Source organism: Pongo pygmaeus, chromosome 3 (assembly GCF_028885625.2).
Source record: "Pongo pygmaeus isolate AG05252 chromosome 3, NHGRI_mPonPyg2-v2.0_pri, whole genome shotgun sequence".
NCBI classification, from domain to species: Eukaryota; Metazoa; Chordata; class Mammalia; order Primates; family Hominidae; genus Pongo; species Pongo pygmaeus.
In genome coordinates, this window is record NC_072376.2 from 21,803,468 (window position 1) to 21,827,230 (window position 23,763).

General features: G+C 38.5%; 1 protein-coding gene and 1 long non-coding RNA gene across 3 annotated transcripts in view; one reads left to right on the forward strand and one right to left on the reverse strand.

Annotated features, from left to right (window-relative positions):
- Positions 1-4,719: 4,719 nt before the first annotated feature.
- The window catches only part of LOC129035053 (cytosolic beta-glucosidase), a 127,310-nt gene continuing 108,266 nt past the window's right edge, over positions 4,720-23,763 (forward strand). For both annotated transcript variants that reach the window (XM_054485102.1, XM_054485103.1), the window contains exon 1: positions 4,720-4,856. In XM_054485102.1, coding sequence (XP_054341077.1) covers positions 4,799-4,856 — 58 coding nt within the window. In that variant the 5' untranslated portion in view covers positions 4,720-4,798. The remainder of the gene's footprint in view (positions 4,857-23,763) is intronic.
- On the reverse strand, positions 6,570-16,548 carry LOC129035054 (uncharacterized). The gene is made up of 3 exons (XR_008502086.1): positions 16,419-16,548; positions 9,356-9,594; positions 6,570-6,652 (listed from the first exon to the last, which is right to left on the reverse strand). It is a non-coding gene; the product is annotated as an uncharacterized LOC129035054 (long non-coding RNA).

Sequence of the window (23,763 nt, forward strand, 5' to 3'; positions counted from 1 at the left end):
TGTTATGTGGCTCTGCTCCATGCTGTGATACAGAGAACCAGGCCCCTTCCATCTGAGAAGTCCTAGGGTCTTGGAGTCTTCCAGTGGAGCCTGTATATCCAGCCAGTGGATGAAAGAAGAATGATGATATGTGGCTGAAACATGAATGATTATGCAGGCAGATTGTAGTGTCCCAGCCTGGCAGTGGTACACATTACTTCTGCCTACATTCCACTGGCCAGGACACATAGTAATGTGGCCACAACCATTTGTAAAGTTGCTGAAAAATGTAGTCAAAAAGTGTGGCAAGATGGAAAGGGAAACAAGGGCGGTTAGAACACACAGGCATCTTTGCTACAGATAGACAAACGTTCATTTAGAATCTTACTTTTTCTCCTACACAGGTATGCAGGAACATTTTGAATGCCAGAGTTTTTGAATCTCAGCAATTCAAATTGGGAGGGTCAAGATCATGACTAATAGGGCTGAATTCTTACTAAAGAACAGCTTGTTTTACAGTTAACAAATAAAGTTTTCTGCAAGATTTTTTTTCCCTTTTTACCTAGAGGTCCCTGAATTTACAGTCTCTTCGTGATATGGTTTGGCTCTGTGTTCCTACCCAAATCTCATGTTGAATTATGATCTTCAGTGTTGGAGGGGCCTGGTGGAAGTTGATTAAATCATGGGGGTGGATTTCTGCCTTGCTGTTCTCATGAAAGTGAGTGAGTTCTCATGAGATCTGGTTGTTTAAAAGTGTGTAGTCTCACACCTGTAATCCCAGCACGTTGAGAGGCTGAGGCGGGCGGATCATGAGTTCAAGAGTTCCAGACCAGCCTGACCAACATGGTGAAACCCCGTCTCTACTAAAAATACAAAAAATTAGTTGAGTGTGGTGATGCATGCCTGTAATCCCAGCTACTCAGACGGTTGAGGCATGAGAATCGCTTGAACCTGGGAGGCGGAGGTTGCAGTGAGCCGGGATCACACCACTGCACTCCAGCCTGGGTGACAGAGCGAGACTCCGTCTCAAGAAAAAAAGAAGTGTGTAGTCCTCCTTCACTCGCTCTCTCCTGCCGTCACTTGAAGACATGCTTACTTCCCCTTCATCCTTCTGCCATGACCGAGGCCTCCCAGCCCTGCTGCCTGTATAGCCTGTGGAACTGTGAGTCAATCTAACCTCTTTCCTTCATAAATTACCTAGTCTCAGGTAGTTCTTTACAGCAGTGTGAGGACTGATTAATATACTTAGCAGTCTCAGGACTTCTAGAAAGAGCACACCTGTAGACAAAACTATAATGCAAGTAACTTATGTTTGCTTGGGGAGTAGACAGAGGTTGGTGACACTCATGAATAAAAAGGTTTGTTGTGCTGTTCTGAGGCAGTACCTTTAGAAGGTGGCAGGACATCAGAGGAACTACTGTGTGGCTGTGATGAGCAGCAGTTGAACATAGAACCTCAGAGCTTCACCCCTGGAGAAGCCTTGAGCCCCGAGAATCAGTGGACTTGAAGAGACCATAGTAGACCTGGAGAGTGGGCATCTTGGCATTAACTGGTACAGACCAACACTGGGAGGTAGGGGAATAGAAACACCAGGTATTACAAAGAATTTTGGTCTTCATAAGACCCAAATTTTCCTGTGTGGCCCTAAAATGAAGTGGAGGGGGCCCAAATACAGTAATGACAAATTAAATTACCAGCCAATCTTCCTGGATGGGACCATGACGTCAGACTACTTTTTGTATACAGAAAAATCTAAAATACAATAATTCTTTCTTACCTGAGATGATGGCTACAAATTCATGCCTTAGAGCCGTTTGGGCCCTAGTGCAGGGCAGATGAGTGAAATGAGCTCTCAGAAACGTGAGAAAGATACAGAGGGGTGCTGGGTTGCAGTGGAAGGTCTTAGGAGAGGGGTGGAAAGTGAGTTCAAGGAGGGCTATGGTTATGAAAATGTGTTCTGTGGACTCCTTGAGGTCCTCAAGACCCATTTGGGTGTCTACCAGGTCAAAACCCTTTTTATAATGATGCTAAGATATGATTTGCCTTTTCCACTCTTGTCTGTTATGCTTCTGTGAGTGTACAGTGGAGTTTTCTAGAGACAACAAATTGAATAAGAAGCAGATAGGAGCATTAGCTGTCTTCTATTAAACCAGGCATACAAGAGATTTGTAAAAATGTAAAACAATGACACTCTTCTCACTAAATATCTTTGTTTGTTTGTTTGGGGTTATATGGTTATTTTTCATAAAATAAGTAACTTCTGTTAACATGCTCTTCATTGCTGTTTAAAATGAAGTCAACAATAAATGTTTTTTTAAAATCTCAGTTTTAATTTCTAATACAGCAAATATATTAATATAATATTAAATATAACCCACATGAAAGAAAAAAAGTTCTTTTGGAACCACAATTATTTTTAAGAGTGTAAAGAGATCCTGACACCAAAAAGCTTGAGAATGTTGGATTAGAACAACAACCCAATCAATGTTGAGAGAAATTAATTCTGCCACTTGCGGACTAATAACTTCAGAGTATGTGAAGCACTGAGAGGATAGATTGTTTCTTCTGGAGAAGTATCTTTAGAAGAGCAGTAGTAATTAGCCAGGGGCGACTGGTGTAGACAGCCATTAGTGAAATAACTGAATTTAATACCACTTTATACTGCAACTTGCAAACCTAAAAAAAATTGCAATACTGCCATCTAGTGTTCTATCGTGAAAACATTTCAATATTTATTTTTTCTCTCAATTTACAATTGCTTCAGAACTGAGTGACAACATAAGCCAAATTTAATAGTTTGCCATGCATTTGTTAGGCAATTTCACCAAACATGTACCTTTAAATATCTTCAGTGTCTTTTCCAATTTCTTTCTGTATATAATCTCTTCTTTCTTCTTAGAGTTAGGATAACTGGAGAAGGTAGGATTTCAACCTACTTATACCTGGTTTCAAACTTTATGTTCCTGTCATTACACAATGTAGAATGATTTAATGGGAATGTAGAGAAACCGAATAAGTAACTTTCCTCACTTTGGTTATACATACCTCCTCTCTTTCCATAGTCTTTTGTTTGTTTGTTTGTTTGTTTTTTGAGATGGAGTCTCATTCTGTTGCCCAGGGTGGAATGCAATGGTGCAATCTCGGCTCACTGAAACCTCTGCCTCCCGGGTTCAAGCGCTTCTCCTGCCTCAGCCTCCCGAGTAGCTGGGATTACAGGCGCCTGTCACCATGACCAGCTAATTTTTGTATTTTTAGTAGATACAGGGTTTCACCACATTGGCCAGGCTGGTCTCGAACTCCTGGCCTCAAGTGATCCGCCCGCCTTGGCCTCCCAATCCATAGTCATTTTTTTTTAAATAAACTTTTTATTTTGGATCAATTTTAGATTTACACAGAAGCTTCAAAGATAGTACAGGGAGTTCCCATGGCCCCTTATCCAGTTTCCCCTGCTGTCAACATGTACATTTCTGTGGAAACCCTTACCCACTGGGTTCCTGGCACAGTGGACAGAAGTTCCACACCAATGAACATGACTGAAATTTCAGAAATAGAAACTTGGGGGTCAGTGAGGGTGGGCTGGGGAAACAAAAAAGTTTACATATAAAAGAACAGGACTTGTATTCTCATCAAACTTGTCAGTAGCCACACCAGAAGCTAGAAAACCAGGAACCAATGCCTTCAAAATTCTGAGTGAAAATTATTTTCATCATAAAATCCTGTACAAAACTGCATATTAAGAGCAATGTTAGACTAAAGACAATTCCAGAGCAACTACAGAGTTTTGAAATATTTATGTCCCATGCTCCCTTTATCAGACAGTTATTTGAGGATGTGCTTCTCTAAAGCGGGAAAAGAAACAGAGAGAAAGACCAGGGGAGAGGTGAAGAAGCCTCTCTGAATGATGTGAAGGAGATTGTGGGTCAAAGCTCCATGGTGTCCTAAAAAATAAACAGTGCAGAATGGAGCAGGAAGACAGAGTTGTTTGAACAACGCAGAGGTGTATTCTTCTGTCAGAGTGTTTGGGGATGAATTAGTAATAGGTATAAAGAAGATGAAATAAACATAAAGATCAGGCAGTGGATTAACCCTAGAGAAAATTAAAAGTTGCATGGAAGCATGGTATGTATACTATATGGCTCGGCTTTGAGCCATACAGACTCATAGTAATATAAATATTGAATTCATTTAAATGAAAAGGTAATTTTATCATGTTGGCTAGATGGGAGAAGGTGGAAGAGAAAGAGGGAGGGAGGAGGAAGAGAGAGAGAGAGAGCACTAGATCCTCTGCCTTATACCCAGAAGTCAATAATTACCTAAAATTGAAAAAAATAAGAAGCAACACCCTATTATTTAAACAATGTGGGATTAAATATCAGAAGAAATGGTTAAAAGTGGTTACCGCTACAGAGTACGGATCAGGAATTGGGATGAATGAACTAAGTGAAAATTCTAGTAGGATTATATGACTTTTTAAAACAATGTTCATGTTACTTTAAAAGGCAAAACATCAGGTAAACGGGTGCCCTGCCAAATCAGGGACTTAGCACCCAGGGTTATCAACTCTGTTAAGAATCAGGGAGTGCTGGGGGAAGAAAGTATAATTGATGGCCTCGTACAAAGTGTCTTGGATTCTTATCAAGGCTGTGGCAGTCAAGTGTCCTTTGCCCCTGCTTCCTTCTTGTTTGCATAAATATTTGCATTCTGAGGCTCCATTCTGGGGTGAGAGCTCATTTTCTGTTTGCACAATTGCCTGGCTCCGCTGGCCAAAGTGTACTCTGCTTCTGGCCACTGAGGATCCCAGTAGACAGCTTCTTAAACCATGGCTTTCCCTGTGGGATTTGGATGGGCGGCAGCCACTGCAGCTTATCAAGTAGAAGGTAGGGGACACTCTCTCCCCTTCACTGGGATGGGAATGCTTTATTTCTGGTGTGTTCTGTGTACCTGAGGAAGATGGTGGGGTAAGGAGGCAAAAAGAAAAGAAGCAAAGAATTGAACACTCCACAATGTTATCAATGAATTTGTTTCCCTTTTCAAACATGTCAGGGGTGGGGGCTTACATTCTCTTGTCTCTTTCTTTAGGCACAAGGAAGGGTGGAGGGATGAAGAGGTGAAAACCAAACTGTGGCTGGATTTTCAGTCAGTCCAAACTCAGCTGAGACATCAGTTTACATTGGACCAGCTGTATTAGTTGATTTCTAGAATCCATTTGCCCCAACTCCTCTACAAAGGAGAATCATTTTTTTCTATTGGATGGAAAAATATTGGGTCGATTTTTTCAAAGATTGGGAAAAGTTCCCTGTTCTGTTCTTGGTGAGCGCCAAGCCAAGCCTAATCTTGTAGGCCACCATATTTCCTGGGGCAGCTGAGAAGTAAATCGAAGCAAATAGTAAAGAGCACGCAGAGTGGCTGTGGAGCCTGAGTTCTGGTCCTCATCCTACCACACACGAGTGTGTGAATTCTTTGTCCTCCTTGAGTCTCAGTTTCTTCATCTGTGAAATAGGAAGATTAGCTTTACTTTTCTAAAACACGTTTGTCCCCACTTCCCTCCTGCAGGGAATTAGAGATTGTTAATAGCTACCATGGAGAAAATATTTATTTGGTTAAATAAGTATGTGAAACCCTGGATTAAACAAAGCAAAGTGAGTTATTGTAGTAGCTTCCTAGGATTACCGTAATAAAATATCATAAACTGTGGGGCTTAAACAACATAAATTTATCCTCTTACAGTTCTAGAAGCCAGAATTGGCCACTGGAGGATATAATTAGCCAAGTTAAGGTGAGATCATACAGGAGTAGGGCAGATATGCAATCCAATATGACTGGTGTCCTAAGAAGGAAATTTGGACACTGAGAAATTTGGAAATTTGAAAGAAGAAAATTTGGACAAAGAGACAAGGAGAACACCATGTGCGTGAGAGGGAGATTGGAATGTTACAGTAAGCTAAGGAGTAATAGTCGCCACCAGAAATTAGAAAGAGGCAAGAGGGATTTTACCTAGAGACTTGGGGGGCCATGAGCCTGCTGACACCTTGATTTTGGAATTCCAGCCTCTAGAACTGTGAGAGAATACATTTCTGTTGTTTAAGCCTTTCATTTTGTGGCACTTTATTACAGCACCCCTAGAAAACTTATACACCGAGAAAAACAAGTCAATCAATCAATGAAATAATGACTGCTGTGGTAAGTGCTATGGAGATAATAGGATGTTGTGGGAAAGGGTCACGTGAAAACCAGTTCTTCAGGATGGGTCATCAAGGAGGATCTTTGTGAACTAGCATCATTCCGTCTAAACTTAAGGTATGAGGAGGAGAGTGCCATTTGAATATGGGGAGATCTTTCTAGACAAAGAAACAGGACAAGTTGATCCTGGTACAACCCATGCTGCCTGTGATTCCTAGCTTCAATTGCTATTTTGCCATCCTCTAGAATGGGAAGGAGGAATCGCTACTACACAGTTGTGATAACTGCCATGTAGAAGACATCTCCCACTGGGGGATTATGTATATTATTGCACATATATGATCTGTGATACAAGGCTCTTTTAAAGGAACGTCTGACAATGTCCTGGTTGGATGAGATTCCATGCCACCTTTCTCGCTACATGGGATCTTCTTTCATCTTCTTCTAGATAATTTCCACTTTGTTGTAGAGGGTGACTGAATAGGCTGACCCTCTGGAAATAAAAACAAAAGCAATGATCTTGGTTAGTTTCCTTCTCAAAAGAGAGGTTGGAAAAATCCGAGAAAGCATGGTAGAGCACCAGAATGGTGTAAATAGAATCAGATTCTAGAAGCAACAAAGCATTGGTGATTATTAAGATGAGTTTTGGGGGAAGACTCTTTAGACTTGGATTCGATCTCTCCTTTTACTAGATTTGTGACTTTGGCCAAATGACTCATCTTCTCTGTGCCTCCTCACCTGTAAGATGGAGATTATTATGGTGTCTCCTGTGTAGCACAGCTGTGAGGTTTAAATAAGATAATGTGTGTTAAGTGCTTGGCATTTAGTAAGTGCTCGATGCATCATATTCATATCTGGGAGGATCACAAAAGGATTACAAAGAATGATTCACTGTGGAACTCTACAGTTAACTTGGCATAAATATGCAGTTAGTTATACAAGACAATAGAGTGGGTTTCAACTACCAACTTTCAGTTCCTGCCCACGTAGGACCTGGAGGTAACCTTAACTGGCCCATTCTGAGCTCCGCTCTTCACATGACCTCAATACTGTTGCATCTCTTCTGTCTGCTTGGAGCCAGTTTGTCCTATGATCTTCGGACTTGGGCTTGCTTCTGCCATATTTTGAGGTCTTTATTTGCAGCCTTTAACCTGCTATTAACTATCTATAGTTTACTAGGTAGGGTACTTGATCCAGCATGCTCTGCCAAGAGCCATCAGCCTGCTATCTTTGTCAACTCACAGAATAACTTTTGCATGCTTGCTTGCTTTCCACCCTAGGAGCTTTTCCTGATCCTTTTGTGCTGTGTGTGAATTTTAGCTCAAGCACTTACTAGCAGAGTGACTTTGGGCAAATGATATATTTAAGCCTCAGTTTTCTTATTTGTGAAATTTGAAACATAGTCATACTCTCTCTGTAGATTTGTTCTAGGGACTGAAGAGGTAAGCATATTTAACTGTGGTGTAAGAGTGCCCCCATGTAGTGCTCACCAAATACTAATATTAATGCCAATACTATTATTATTTTTCTTTCTCCTGGCTGTATTCTCTTGCACTCTGAGAGAAGGAGAGTTACACTGTCTACTCCATTTAGTGGGAATGGTCATTTCTTGTTTTGACTGCTAGTTAGGATCTATTCCCTCCTTGCTCATGCTTGACTACTTCACCAGCAGTTGCCAGGAGAGTTACTGTTTAACCATTTCTCCTGCCATCGACTGGATTACAGTGCAGGAAGTTCACTCATGGCTTTATCAAATCAGCATGGCTTGGATTTAAAAGCCGAGAACAGCCTGTCTCTTTTTGATTTTGATAATCTTTGCAGTTTTGTGCTGCCCTGGCCTTGGAAGGTCTGTAGATGCATTGGAAGTCACGAGACACTCAGCAGAACTGAGGGCTGAGCCTGAATTGTATTTGTAAAAAAAACTAACACTTTTAAAGATTTGTTATAAAACATTACCACGTATCTCTTTCTACTCTCTCTCTTTCCACTGTATTTCAAAATACAGTTGTCTGTATAGGTATATTTGTTTTCGGATACTCTCTTGGAATCCCTGAAGAATAACTAGCATACTCTCCCTCACCCTCACTGCGAAAATGGAGATATTTTGTCTCCATATAGAAAATACTGTCAGGGTCTTTGCAGGTGGGGCCCACTGACAGGGGCAGGGACTGGTCTTATCCCCAGGTCTCCTAACACATTGACTACTTGGTTGCGTATCTTGCCGGAATCACGGCCTTTCCTTTGTCCTGTCCTTGTTCAGATCCTTTCTTCCTCTCCTCTGGCTATTTCACTGTTCATGGTCTTAGAGAAGAGTTTAATGTTTATTACATAAGAGTTGACTGCATGGTGCCTTGAGCCTTTTGGAAGAAAGCACAATATAAATCCAATAAATAAATAATAAATAAATGGTATAAGCAGGAGGAAAATTATGTGTTTTAGGTGAGTTGTAAAGAACCATGTAAAACCTATAAAATGTATTTGTTAGACTAAGAGGCAGGGAAGAAAGTGCAAAAAATCATTGTACATACAGAAGTGAGTCTCCCGCAATATTTTTAAGTAGAGAAAAATTCCCATGATTTTTAACCCCTTGTGAAGCTGACTCTGTCCTCTGTGTTTGGCTGGAGGGAACGTGAGGCGCAAAAACATCAGGTAGCTCTGTGGCATTTTGTTTACTTTGATGGTAGGCCGTGGAGGAGCTATGAAAATGACATTGAGGACCCAATTCTACACTTCTTTTGAGCTTCTAACTCCCAGTGATTTCAGGGAAGGCTCTTAAGGAGCGAACATGCTTTGCAAAATCCCACAAATCCTAAGCAAAGTCTAAACTACTGTGTTAATGCTTCCTAGTGGGATCTGAGTTTGTGGTTTTTAAGGAGCCAAAGGCCTCAGTTTTATGAATGCCATTGTGAATCCTTGATATTAATCTAATATAACAGTTGATTTTAAGTTTGACTTTGGTTTTATGTCGGCAGAAATTGGGGATTGCCTCAGACTTTGGGCATCTCTATTTGCCATACGTTAAAGGTGGATTCTTGTAGTTAAGACATTTGTGTGTGTGTGTGTGTTTCCTTAAAAAATTGGAAAAAGAACATGGCAGCTGCATTTTTTGGTTTTAAGTTGAGTTTACGGTGTTTCTATATAGGCTGTTTTTTCTTTGGTCCTTTTTTATAAAAAAACTCAACTGATTCACACAAACCTGAGCTGGAGACACACTTCATCTGCTCGTTGTAAATGTCAGCACAAGCCCCATGTTTCTCTAAGACCACTTCCTGATTGCTTTCTTCACTCAACGGATTTTAACTGTGTGTCTTGGTCTCTATTTTCTGCCAAATCCCATGGATTAAACATCGCAGTCTGAGACTTGATCTCTTGGCTGCTCTTGGTACTCTTCAAGAAGAGGAATATCCAGACAGATATGCTCCTTGTCTGGACCACCTAAGAAAGAAGGAAGGGAAGCAGACTTATGGTCATTTATTTCTCAGTATGTAAGGAAACAGGGAGCAGAGAAGTGGGCATTTACTCATGAAATTTATCATAGCTTAAAAGTTGACATGACAGAAACCATTCTTATTTCATTCTCCCAGTTTCAGATTTGAAATTCACAAAAATATCAGATATTTCCCTCCTTTTTTTTGTACCATGAAATTAATGATGTAGGCATCATTGGAAGAGTATAGGCTTAGAGAGGGATGATATTCAAATATTAATCAACAAATACACTCCCCATGCTCACCAATCAGATGCCAACTGTAAATAGTAGGCATAGACTAGACTGACATTTGGATTGACTGGTCTGACTGGACGTCAGCCATACACAACTACTGAGGCCACATTTAGATGTATTGATTGAATTTCAACCTTGGGCTTAGGAGGGGGACACATCTAAAATATATCGGACTCCATTTATAGACTACTATATAGTTTAATTATTTAACTTCTCTAAGTCTCCAATTTCTCACTTGCAAATTCCTAATGCTGATCTCTCTTTCTTTTTAAAAAATTTCATTGGATGAATGTTGGAGACCTTTTTCTTACATTTTGTGCTTCTTTGGATCTTGATTAATTTCTTCAACTTTTTATTCCAAATGACAATACTTTAACTGTGTTTGGACTTTAGCTGAATTCATTCTATTTTTCAACTCCTCTATTGAATATTTATTTTTGGCACTCATATTTCTAATTTTTAGGAATGAATTATTTAATTGCTTCTGTTTCAGGAAGCCATATTTTATTTTCTGGATGTTGTCACCTCTCAAATCTCTTTAATAATGCTAATTTAAAAAATTAAGTTCCTGATCCAGCAATCTCACATCTGGGTATTTACCCCAAAGATTTGAAATCAGTTTGTAAAAGAGATGTCTGTATTTCCATATTCATTTCAGCACTATTCACAATATCTATATTGGAATCAATCTAAGTGTCCATAAACAGATGAATGGATAAAGAGTATGTGGAATATATACACAATGAAAGACTATTCAGCCTTAAAAAAAACGAAATTCTGCCCTTTGAGACAATGTGGATGAGCCTGGAGGACATTATGCTAAGTGAAATAAGACAGGCACAGAAAGACAAATACTGCATGTTCTCACTTATGTGTAGAATCTAATACAATCAAACTCATAGAAGCAGAGAACAGAATAGTGGTTATATAGCTAGCGAGTGGGGGGAATCTTGGAAGATAATGATCAGAGGGTAAAAATCCTCAGTCAGATAGGAGAAAAAAAATTTTTTTTGAGATCTATTGCATCTCAAAAATTATTAACTATATAGTTAATAATATAGTGTGTTTCAAATTTGTTAAGAAAGTAAATTTCAAATGATCCCACCATAAAAATGTTAAGTATTTGAGGTGATGAATATGTTAGCTAGCTTGATTTAATTTTTAAAATTCGTATTCATAAATAATAACGTCACTTCATACTGTGTAAATATACATAATTATACATGACCAATTTACAATAAAAACTTTTAAAATTAATTTCTCTTTCTTTTTTGTGTGTATCAAAGAATTTTGGTCCTTATCTTTTGGGTTACTTGTTTTTTGTCAAATGCCATATGATGTTTATGAATGAATGATTATCTTGATTAATATCAGTAACTGATTTAGGCTTCCTTTGAAGTTAGATAGTTCTATGAACTGAGTCAGGGATGGCTCTATAAGAAAACAGAGTTCTGTATAAGTTGGTGGGATCTATTGACAGTCAGTCGTCTCACAAAAGATTATGGGCGTGAGTGGAAACAGTCAAAATTTAGACCTTGATAACTGCCATATAGCAAGGACTTTAAGGAAGAGTATGCTTGATTTTAACTTTTGTGTTTCCTTTCTGCATGTCCTTTCAAGTTCATGTTTTTAGCTCTAGAGTTTGTTCTGCTTTTTTTCTGTGGCCTCAGTAGCCATGATAGGAGTCCTCCCCAGTCACACCTCTCACTTTTATGAAGCATTTCTTAGGACTTCAACATGGGGTAAAGGCAGAACCAATGACCCTGTTTATGGAGAAGAAAAACCCATCAAGCGAGCTATAAGATAGATAATCCTTTAATTACCATAATGATTGCTCTGAGGCCTGGTCTTCTCTCCGAATTGGTTGGCCCAGAAAAGTACTTTAGTAAGTGTTTTGTTCTATTGGGACCTTTTTTGTTTGTTTGTTTTCAGCTCAGTTGTGGATTCCTTCTCTTATTTACTGTTATTTCAATGGGGTTGTGAGAAGAAAAGGAATTAAATATGTTCACTGTATTCCCCACCTTGAATTGGAAATCTTTAAAGACTTTAACATAATATTAACTTATGTAGAAGTCTTTATTAACATGCATTAATATTTGAAAGTGCCTCATAAATCATGAGGTTCTATTCAAAGTTAATGAATGAATTGCCCGCTTTTACCATTATCATCCTCCTTGTCATCACTGATATATCCAACTTCTAGAAGTTTTCTAGTCCTGTGCTTTTTAATAAAGAAGATGAGTGCTATAGACTAAATGTGTGTGTTCCCCTCAAATTCATAGGTTGAAACACTAATCCCCATATGTGATGGTATTTGGAGGTGGGGCGTTTGGGAGGTGATTAATCAGTGATATGGTTTGGTTGTGTCCCCACCCAAATCTTACCTTGAATTGGAGATCCCATAATTCCCACATGTTGTGTGAGGGACCTGATAGGAGATAATTGAATCATGGGGGCAGTTTCCCCCATACTGTTCTTGTGGTAGTGAGTAAGTCTCACAAGATCTGGTGGTTTGATAAGGGGTTTCCCTTTTCACTTGGTTCTCATTCTCTCTTGCCTGCCACCATGTAAGACGTGCCTTTCACCTTTTGCCATGATTGTGAGGCCTCCCCAGCCATGTAAAACTGTGAGTCCATTAAGCTTCCTTTTCTTTATAAATTACCCAGTCTTCGGTATGTCTTTATCAGCAGCATGAAAGCAGACTAATACAGTCAGGAAGGCAGAGCCCTCACGAATGGGAATTCTGCCTCATATTAAATAAAAGAGATTCCAGCCATGTGGAAATGCAGAAAGAAGTCAGCCATCTATCAACCAGGAAGGCATCTTCACCAGAACTTGAGTGTGGTGGCACCTTGATCTTAGACTTCCAGCCTCTAGAACTGTGAGGAATAAATTTCTTTTCTTTTTTCTTTTTTTTAAATTTTACTTTAACTTCTGGGATACACGTAATTAACGTGCAGGTTTGTTACATAGGTATACATGTGCCATGGTGGTTTGCTGCACCTATCAACCTGTCATCTAGGTTTTAAGCCCGCGTGCATTAGGTATTTGTCCTAATGCTCTCCTTCCCCTTCCCCCACACCTTGTGACAGGCCCCAGTGTGTGATATTCCCCTCCCTGAAGACAGCATGGTGATTCCTCAAGGATGTAGAACCAGAAATACCATTTAACTCAGCAATCTCATTACTGGGTATATACCCAAAGGATTATAAATCATTCTACTGTAAAGACACATGCACATGTATGTTTATTGCAGCACTATTTACAAAAGCAGAGACTTGGAACCAACCCAAATACCCATGAATGATAGACTGGATAAAGAAAATGTGGCACATACACACCATGGAATACTATGCAGCCATAAAAAAGGATGAGTTCATGTCCTTTTCAGGGACATGGATGAAGCTGGAAACCATCATCTTCAGCAAAGTAACAGAGGAACAGAAAACCAGACACCACATGTTCTCACTCATAAGTTCGAGTTGAACCATTTCTGTTCTTTATAAGCCAGTCAGCCTATGGCATTCTGTTATACCAGCCAGAATGGACTAAGAAAATGAGCTAATGTGGAATTAATGGAATTTCAGACAGTATAACAAGAGAAAGCAAAATATTCAGATACTGTGAGAAAAGTCATAGTAGGGGGAGGTGACTATGACCGAGCAAGAACACATGTCTCGTCATCTGCTTTTGAGGTCAGCTGATCCAATCCATTTGCATTTTTCATAATTTATTACCTCCCTCAATTCCTGAACACAGATTCTGCATCTACCAAGTTTTCCAGTACCTCAGCTGGCTTCATGGGCAGTGCCGAAAGATATCTGCTGTCCTCCCTATGTATATATGTAAGTTATTTATTGATAAGAGTCAGTCTGCCTGTTTGTATGTTCTTTTTTTTTTTTTTGGAAAGGTTTATTTATTTATTTTGAGATGGAGTCTCACTCTGTCGCCCAGGCTGGAGTGAAGTAGCACGATCTAGGCTCACCACAACCTCTGCCTCCCAGGTTCAAGTGATTCTCCTGCCTCAGTCTCCTGAGTAGCTGGGATTAAGGCACCTGCCACCAGGTCTGGCTAATTTTTGTATTTTTAGGAGAGACGGGGTTTCACCATGTTGGCCAGGCTGGTCTTGAGCTCCTGACCTCAAATGATCTGCCTGCCTTGGCCTCCTAAAGTGCTGGGATTACAGGCGTGAGCCACTGCGTCTGGCTGTATATTCTTTTGTATCAGCAAGGTTCTGAGTAGAGTGGGTGCTAATCACATATGTTTAGAAATGTTTTTTGTATTATGAAAGGAATACAAGATAATTTTAGGACATTTAAAAGATACAAACAAGCCAAAAATAGAATAATCAGCCAGTAGATATTTAAAATTTTAGAATATGTATTTTCAGTATTTTTCTATGTATCCATAGACTTACATGTACATATACACTTATTTCTCTGATAAGAGCATTCTGTAAATTGTTGTGGTTTTCTTAACACACTTAGAAATATCTTGATAAGCTATAACATTTCTCTGCATCCTTTCTCCTCTTCCTGTTCCCTTTCTCCCTTATCTGTGTTTCTACAGTGCATAAGGATGTTACACAGAAAGCTAAATGTGAGCCAATATATTTAACTTTGAGAAACCAGATAAAAAAACTGTATCTTAATTATTTGTTTGTGTAGGGGTTCTATCTGTTGGACCACACAGTCATACATGAATTTTTTTGTCATTACTAAATTAGTCAGTTAAGAGAGGACATTTGTTTACTTGAATAAATATGTGCCAGCCTTGTACTGGAGGAAAAAAAGGTGTTGGTTGTGCTGTTCCTTCCTCAGATTGCCCATCTGGTAGGGGTTGCTTCCTAGCTAAGTTCACTGGTGCACAAGGTTAAATGAATCTTTAAAAATTATTAGACCGTCACACAAGTGCCCAAACCAGAAATATGCTAGACTGTTCCTCTTACTCCTTCCTTTATTTTACCAATTCCTTTTTATTCGATCTCCTCTAAACCTCTTGATTATACCCATCTTCTTCATTGCTACTACCTTTCCTTTACTTCTGGAACATAGCATTTCTTATCTTCTTAAAGTCTCCTTCTCTCCTCTCCACTCTTCTCCAATTTCTCCTGCATATTACTTCTAGCACTGTCTTTTACAAATCTGACCACATTATTCCATTTTCTGAGAGAGAGGATGAGCTCTGAAATCAAACAGACTGGATTTAAACCCTGACTCCACCACTTACCAATTGTATGATCTTGGAAGATATCTAAGCTTTGCAGGCCTCAGTTTCCCTATTTGTAAAATGAGAATGGTGATAGTGCTTATCTTGGGATCATTGTAAATATAAATGTATTCATAAGTAACAAATGCATAGAACAATGCTGTGCAAATCTTAACTGTTCAATAAATTTCAACAATTATTAAAAAACTTGAAATGTCTTCTGACCTTCTACAGGATAATTTCTGAACTTCTTGAATAGCAGAAAAAAACCCTGCAATTTTCTCTCTGACTACAACTCCAGTTTCACCTCTTGCTTCTTCTCTATTTGTATCCTGCTCTTTGACCAAAATAAAGCATATGGAATTTGCTAAATGTGCCATGACCTTCATGCCTCTGTACCTTTGCACATGCTGTTCCCTTTGCTTGAGTATACATGACTATTGGCATCAACAGAGATCAAAAGTTGATAAAGATCCAGCCTTTCTCACTTCCAGGCTGGAGCTTGAGCTACTCCAGCACACTGCCTCTTTCATCTTTTATGCTACTCTCCCAAGTGTGTTACTGTGAACTTGGCAGTGGTAGTAAAGGGCTCGATGACTGATGGGGCAAAGGGAACCCCTAAAAGAGGTTTTTAGTATATATGAACAAACATTATATTAACAATTTGGAACAGCATGGATAATATGCCTTTTTACCTGGGGGCGTTTGAACATAACTCCATGTATCTAAAGAGGACTAACATCATGAGAGGTGTTGATATGACTATTGCAGCCGTGTGCTTGTATTTTGCATGTCGTGGGTGGTGCCGTCAGCAGCAGCTGGGGCCCTGCTCTTTTCCTTCTGTTCTACTATGTGGCCCTCTTCCTTGGGGCACCCTCAACCAGACGAGCAGATCTATATTGGCTTTGGATCTTTCTCAAGGTGCCTGCTCTTCCTTTCATTAGCGTGGATAATCAGCATTTGATTGTAAAGTATGCCCAGGCCAAATACAAGGGCTTTTAAAATCGTCTGCTGTTTTAGATTATCCAGGCCACTGATCCCCCTTCCTTAGCGTGGATAATTGAGAGTGGACTGGGCTGAAGAATGTTAAGCAGAACCGATTGACAAAATAAATGAGATTTTAAAAATCCTTTACATTTTAATAATAGAAAAAAGTTTTTTTAATCTGAAAGAGCTTATTTTATATTTCAAAACTGTAAATTTATTTGGCTTTAAATTACTTCAAAATAGGAAAATATTTCCTATGATGCACCCATTTAAAACCTATTTAAAATGTATACTAATTACAATATGCACTTAATGGAGTTAAAGGAAAAATGGAACATACAGACAAGAGGTTGGAAGTTTCGGATTCAATGTGAAATCTTCTTATAATCATGTTTATATTTCATCAAGGTAACAGAGGGTAGGAGCCACTTCCAAACTCTGAAAATCTCTCTCTTGATAGTGGAGGCTGCAATTCTTTGCTTCTAGTGAACAATAATCATTTAGAGACAGGCATTAAAAATGTATGTATAAGATGAACAGAATTCTGATTTCTGGGAATATATGATCAAATTCACCCCTCATTATTTCATCTTTCCCCATGCCCCTCCAAATGCAGGTAGAAATGTATTTGCATGTCATTTGACTGGGAACTGAGAGGACGTTTTCCCAATGGAACAATGCTGTAAACGGGGGTAGGTGTCACTAAATACCCTTCAGGTGTGTAATGAGGATAAATAGATTTGGGGGTTGGCCTGGGAATTGGAAACATAATGTAAGAGGCAATGGTGAGTTTCTGGGCAGGTGACTCATAAACAAGGTTTTTGAAACATTACCCATTTTAATGTTGGGAATTGCCAAGCTCAGCCTTAACGTCTCCCACAACACCTATGAATAATCATTTAAATACAGGCTTTGAGACTTGGGGGAAAAAAGCATATTATTTACTCTAAAGACAATAATCTTCCTTGGAGTCATTGTATTCCATCATGCAGATGCATACTTGGGGATCTTTGGAAAAGCAACATTTTCTCTTGATGGTCCATTACTTCATTTATCTTCTAAGTTATTATCCAGGACTAGATTGCAGACACAGGTTAGGGCTGCACGTCAGCCACTCTGTAACAGTGTGGGAGACTAAGGTTCTTTCACAGGGAGAAATATTACAAAGGGGCTTTGCTCATTCCCTATTGCGTTTGTGTGAAGAGCAGGATACAGTAATGGAGGTAATGGGGACTCTAGTGCATCTTTTGGTTCCTTATAGTGCTGAGAACTTGGCAAATGTAGGCACACATAAATTCTTGTTCCCAAGTAGTTTGATGAAGGGAGAACTGAGAGGTTTTCAGCATAGATATTATACAGCTGAGACCAAATATCCCCTTAGGGTCATCCTAGTACTCTTTCCATGGCTGAAATAAAGACCAGATACAACCATCCTAAAGCTATGATGTGGTTGGCTTGTTGCTGGATAATGACTTTTCTCATGCTTGGAGAAAATTACGTAAGAAGATTCAGAAAAGTTCTATCCCAAAGATCCGCATCTGCAAAGATGAGCAAGATTGCAATGTCTGGATTAAGTTCTCTAGAATTTAAAGTTCTGTCTCATGTTGTATTTGGAGACCTGGCTTCCCTAGCATGAAATGAATAATTAAATTACATTTTATTTTTTATGTAGCTAGTAGTTAATCCCAATTAGAAATTTATCTGCTGCGGGTAGTAGAGCCTGGGAGTATAAAGGTGAACAAAATGATCACTTGAATCTGACATTCTGGGTGGGGAGAGAGGCAGGTACATGACTACAGTAGGATGTGACAGTCCCAACAATAGAACAGACAAAAGGGTGTTTTGCAGCAAAGGTGGGCAGGATGGGGAAATAAGAATAAAGTGTGTGAGGCCGGATGCGGTGGCTCATGCCTATAATCCCAGCACTTTGGGAGGCTGAGGCAGGCAGATCACGAGGTCAGGAGTTCAAGACCAGTCTGTCTAACATAGTGAAACCCCATCTCTATTAAAAATACAGAAAAAAATTAGCCAGGTATGGTGGTGTGCTCCTGTAATCCCAGCTACTCGGGAGGCTGAGACAGGAGAATCTAGTGAACCCAAGAGGTGGAGGTTGCAGCGAGCCAAGATCATGCCATTGCACTCCAGCTTCCAGCCTGGTCAACAGAGAGAGACTCTATCTCAAAATAATAATAATAATAAAGTGTGTGAGATTACTTCGGGTATCTAAGTTGGGTATTATGAAGACATGTTTTCTGTTTTATTTTGTTTTGTTTTCAGGAAAAGACACGAGAAAGGGCATATCAGCAGAAAAAATATTTTGACATGAGACATAAAAGTATAAATACTTCTGTTGTATTTTTGGAATAGTGTAGTCATGTACAGTTAAGTAGGCACATGAGTTAGAATTCTAATACTTTAGGATGTATTTGAATCACTTGGAGTTCTAGTTAAAATGTAGATTGGGGGCCTCATATGAAACTATAATAACAGTATTCACAGATGAGGGCCCGGAATTTATATTTTTTGTAAGTGCCTATGTGATTGTTTTGTAGATTGCTCATGCTTTGTTAAAGCCTGCCATAGGCTGTGTTTTCTGATGACAGGGTTAATGGCAGAACCTGAAGCCTTATGTTGTGATGCACAGAAAGTGCTAGGCTAAGGAATTAGTGTTAGCATCATGTGCATTAGCTATTTGACAACCATAAAATATACTTAGTCAAAGGGTGTAATACAGTCAGGTCTGTATATTTGAACGAGTTTTGATGGCGGTGTGGAGAATAAACCGAAAGAAGGAGATACAGAGCTTGGGAAAAATTGTTGGGTTATTGCCATAGATGAGGCAGATGATGATGAAGACCTGAATTTGGGTGTCAGGAACAGAATGGAGAAAAAAAGAGTAAAGAAACATTGAGGGAAAACCAAAAGGATATGTTCATGAATGCAATTTAGGGCATAAAGGAAATAGGAGGAAGACTAAGGTGACTTTTGTGATTATGGTTTAGGTAACTGACTGGCTGAGGATGCCATGAAGAGAAGTAAAACACTAGAGAAGGAGCAGACTTGGAGGTTGTGTGGTAGAAATTTAACAGCTTCAATTTGGATTTGAGATTCCTTAGGGTATTTATAGAAAATTGTCTGGGAGGCAACTGAAAATTTCTGTCTCCATTTCAGGTTGGATTTTCTGGTAGAAAACCACAGCTGATGGTGAAAGTCATAATGAAAGAGAATGCTTGAAAGAGGGTGATAGAGGGAAACAAGAAGAGAAGCAAAGATGAGCAAGGTTGCAATGTCTGGATTAAGTTCTGTAGAAGAATTGAAAAGTCTCAGGGGAAACCCACACAGAACTGACATTCTTACAGAACCTTAGAATGACTGAGAAATAACTTTAGAACATTTCTAGTCTGGTGGTTTTTAAATGTGTTTTGACGTAGCAAAACCAGGTTTTCAAGCAAATCTAACTAGGTCTTCTCTATCGTTGCCGATGAAACCCTTCTTTATGCTGACAATAGATATATAGCAACAACATATGTAGCTACCTTTATCGGTGTTTAGCATGAAAATTTCAGAAAACTGCATTCAGGGAGCCATGTTGATACACCAGAAGAAATCTGCCAGGACTAAAGATCGACCCAATAATTCCCGAGGTACCTTCAGGAAAGTCAATTTATTTTTGAGTCAAAGGAACCTCAAATTATCCTAAATGGCATTGCTGCCACCAGAGAGTTCTGTTCTTAATTTAATAAGCTGCTACAAGTTCCAAACCAATGTTCCTTCTTAGAAATATGCTATGGGATGTAAATCTTTTTAAGTGCATTTCATTGTACCAATTGTTTCATTTTGAAAAAGCCCATTGGTTTATTATTAAGTGGTCTATTTAATAGTGTCAATAACTTCTAAAACTGGAGACTAGGCATTGTTATTTTAGATGCTTTAATGATCTCAATTGTCTAAGTTGCTTGCTCTTGGCTTATTTGCTTGACCTTTGTCTGTTTTAATGATCTGGAAAAATTCCTCCAAACTATACAGAGTTGACATAGTGGCTCTTTATATATGTGATACAAATCTGAAAATACTTTATTAGAATAAGTTTACTAATAGTATTCAAATGACTGGACTAGGTCTATACAATCAAAGTGAAGTTGATAACTGCAAATTTTAGAAGAACCAAAAGCTTCAAGTAAAAATTCAATTTCTGGGAGGTGGGGTGGGATAAGGGTTAAAAAATTACCTACTGGGTGCAATCTTCAATATTTGGGTGATGGGTACACTAGAAGCTCAACTCCCACCATTATGTATGTAATACCCATGTAACAAAGAAGCAAAGATTTTTCCCAAATCTAAGGAAAGAAAATCGACAAAACCCAAAATAAGATCACAGTTCAATTTCTTGCAAAATAGGTTTTACTTATTACTTCTGTGTGTTGAGTTAACTATAATTATAGAATTACTATCCAGAAAAAAACTGGACGATTATACTGCAAAATACTAATACAGAGAGGTAATATAAACTGGTGGTTTTTAGTGATTCTACACTCTTGAGAACCAAAATTTCAAATAAGAAAGCTAAAATTCCAAATTTGACTTCTTATATTCAAAAGTAATGTGGTCTTGTTCTTGTTTAGTATCTTTAAGGCTTACTTTTCTCAGGCGAATAACACCTATTGGCAGTTTATTGGAGTTTATTGGCAGCATAAAATAATTTAGGTAGTCTCTTAACACAGGGCTTGGCTTTTAAAACAGGACTTCAGTAAATGCTAACCTTTATCATCATAATTTTTATCACCGCTATTACCACCACCGTTATCATCATCATCATCATCATCATCATCCTTCTCATCATCTTCATCATTATTGCCATCAGGTTGTATGTTAGTTTGGCTCCTGTGAGAAACAGATACCAAGATGATATTGAATGTGCGAGAAATTTATTCAGGGAAATGAACATCAGGGAAAATGGGGAGGGAGCCAGGAAAGGCTATCACGCATGTCTGACAAGCGAAGGAGAGAGTAAAGGAAGAAAGGGAGTTGGGGTGAGCCATTTAGACTACAGTGCAATTCAAAGGGAAGTTCATCAAGATCTTTGGAGAGTCCTTGATCCAAAGTCACCTTTCAGAAGAGTCACACATCCTCCAGGAACAGGCCTACTTTCTTAGCTTTGCCACACTCAGCATTGACTGAGATCAGCCTGGGGAACTGTGGTGTCAGTAGAAATGCTGTGACATGTTTCACTGCTCAGTGGCTGAGGACTCAGTCAGTTATGCTCCCTGAGCTTGGAGGTAGGTTTGTGTAGTGTGTTTCTATAGGTGTCACAGACAAAATTGTGGGTGATTAAAAAATATCCCATTTTTTGGTATTTTATTAATTATCTATATTTAACCTGCATTATTTAATATTTGAGGGAAGAAGTAAAATAAATAATTAAAAATATTTCATTTTGCTTGGGTAGCATTAACTCTTTGAAACTTGCCCAAATCTCACAGTAACTGTTTAGCTTTTTAATTTGCATGAATATTCTGATACAGCTCTGCTATTACGTCAACAGCACCTTTCCACGACAAGTTTTATTTTCTTGTTCCAACTTTTTCCATTTAGAAACCTGATTTGATTACAGTGTGAAAGTTTAAGTGTTTGAAACAGGATTCAATTAAACTAGGTCATTCTTGGGGCTCTGAAAATGGTAACTGGCCTTAGGCAAATGAGAACAAAAGTTATAAAACTCAGTTGGATGCATCACAACATTTAACATCTTTAAGGAAGACGTCTTGCCTAATAGATTCAATTTAGAAATATTTAGTGTAGGTCATCAGCTTAAGCACCTAAAAAATGTGTTTGTTTGTTTCTCCCTTTAGTTATAACTAGAATCGGAACACCTGGACTCTAATCTACAAAATAAACAATTTGTGCTGGGACCTTGAAGAAAGTCAATTAGTTTCTGTGACTTTACCAGTAGGTTAAAAAGGAGATTGTAATATTAGTGAATAATGTGCTTAGAGATGTTTGCATAAAAGATGCTTTGTCATTGTAAAGTATTATTGAATATTTATGGTCTATCAGACTGAGCCAAATGGCCCAGAGGAAAAAACAGTCAGATTTATGTAAACCTTGTTCAGTGTCCCAGATACTTCAGGATGGGTACTCTATATATGAATAAATAAATAAATGGTATAAATATTATTTTAAAATTTGAAGGTACGTCAATATTATCTGGGGTGTTAGCCAATGTGCCTGACCTATGACATAGAAATGAAATGTCTGCCTCCAGGTAACTATTTCAACCTCATAAATATTTTTAAAGCCAGAGGCATTGATGGCAAGTAATGTTTTCTTAGAGTTTTGTGTCTGCAAATAAAGGTAAATTATATCTTTACCTAAAATCTACAAGAAATGATTGTCTCTCATCCAAAAGGTTGCTCAGAGAATTCCCAGATTGAAATTGCCTGTTATACTTCTTTCCCTTTCTTCTAAAAAAGTATTTTACTTACTCTTGCACAGTAGTTTTCTATCACATTATTGTGAGAGATCAGAGCCTCTAAGAAGAAAGAAATTAGCCATAAACACTGCCCAAGGACTTAATGGATCTTACTGAGCCACACCATGCAGATGTATTGGAACATAAATAGGTATAGGAGATAAAAGGCACAAAAGCAATCTGTTTGGATTGGGTCACTGCTTAATCCAAATGGGTTCAGCAAAAGAATTCATGAAACGTGACAGTGTGCCAAGAGGAACTTGCTGTGACATTTCAGATTCCCCTACCTCTTCTAATTAACCACTTCAAGTATAACAAAACTTACAGCACATACAAATCTAGTGCAACCCATCTGTACCAAGCGCAGATCTGTCCATGGAGGATGGATGGTTCTGCTCTCAAGCAATGGACTATGACACAATAATATCTCAAGTTGGGCTTTTAATTTCTATGATACATTGATTCTGAACAGCATTTTTCTAAAAGACAAAAACTATACCAGAGTTGCCTTTTGACATGGCCTGTCATTAAATGCATTTGGATATATTGCATGGATCGAAATATACTGCAAGTTTAATAAGATATTTGAAAATATAAAAATCACACGTAGAAAAAGCTCACCATCATGGTAATGATGAGAATAATAACAACAATAGCTGCCTTTTAAAAAAAGCAACTATTACTTGCCAGTCACTATGCCAGACATTGTACACATGTCCTTACAAAAACTTTGCGAGGTGGAGATAATTATTCTCTTTTTATAGAGGAGGACAGAGACTCAAAGAAGTAAAGTTGTCCAGGGTGAATTAGTATGTGGAAAATGTAAAAATTTTTGTGGAATTACAGAAAAAACTCCACAAACCCACATTCCTGCTTAGGCAAGTCAGGAATTCTTGCCTCTTTAGTTGATGGGTTTAGAATAATTTTTTCAGTTGCTAATATCAGGGTATAACCCATTTCTCTTCATGTACAGTTCTTCAAATCTACCTGTTTGCAGCCCTTCTTTCTTCTCTTGAGAAATAGAAACTAGGATTTAAACCTCAGAATTATGCCTCAGTATCTACAGCACTGTAGTGCCTCATAAATATTAGTTGAAATGATAAATGAAAGATACAATTGCCCCAATGCCTCTGATATTCATTAGTCAAAAGAGGATGGAATTAGCCCATTTCCATGAATGTAAAATTTATATGTGTATTCTAGAAAACATATATCA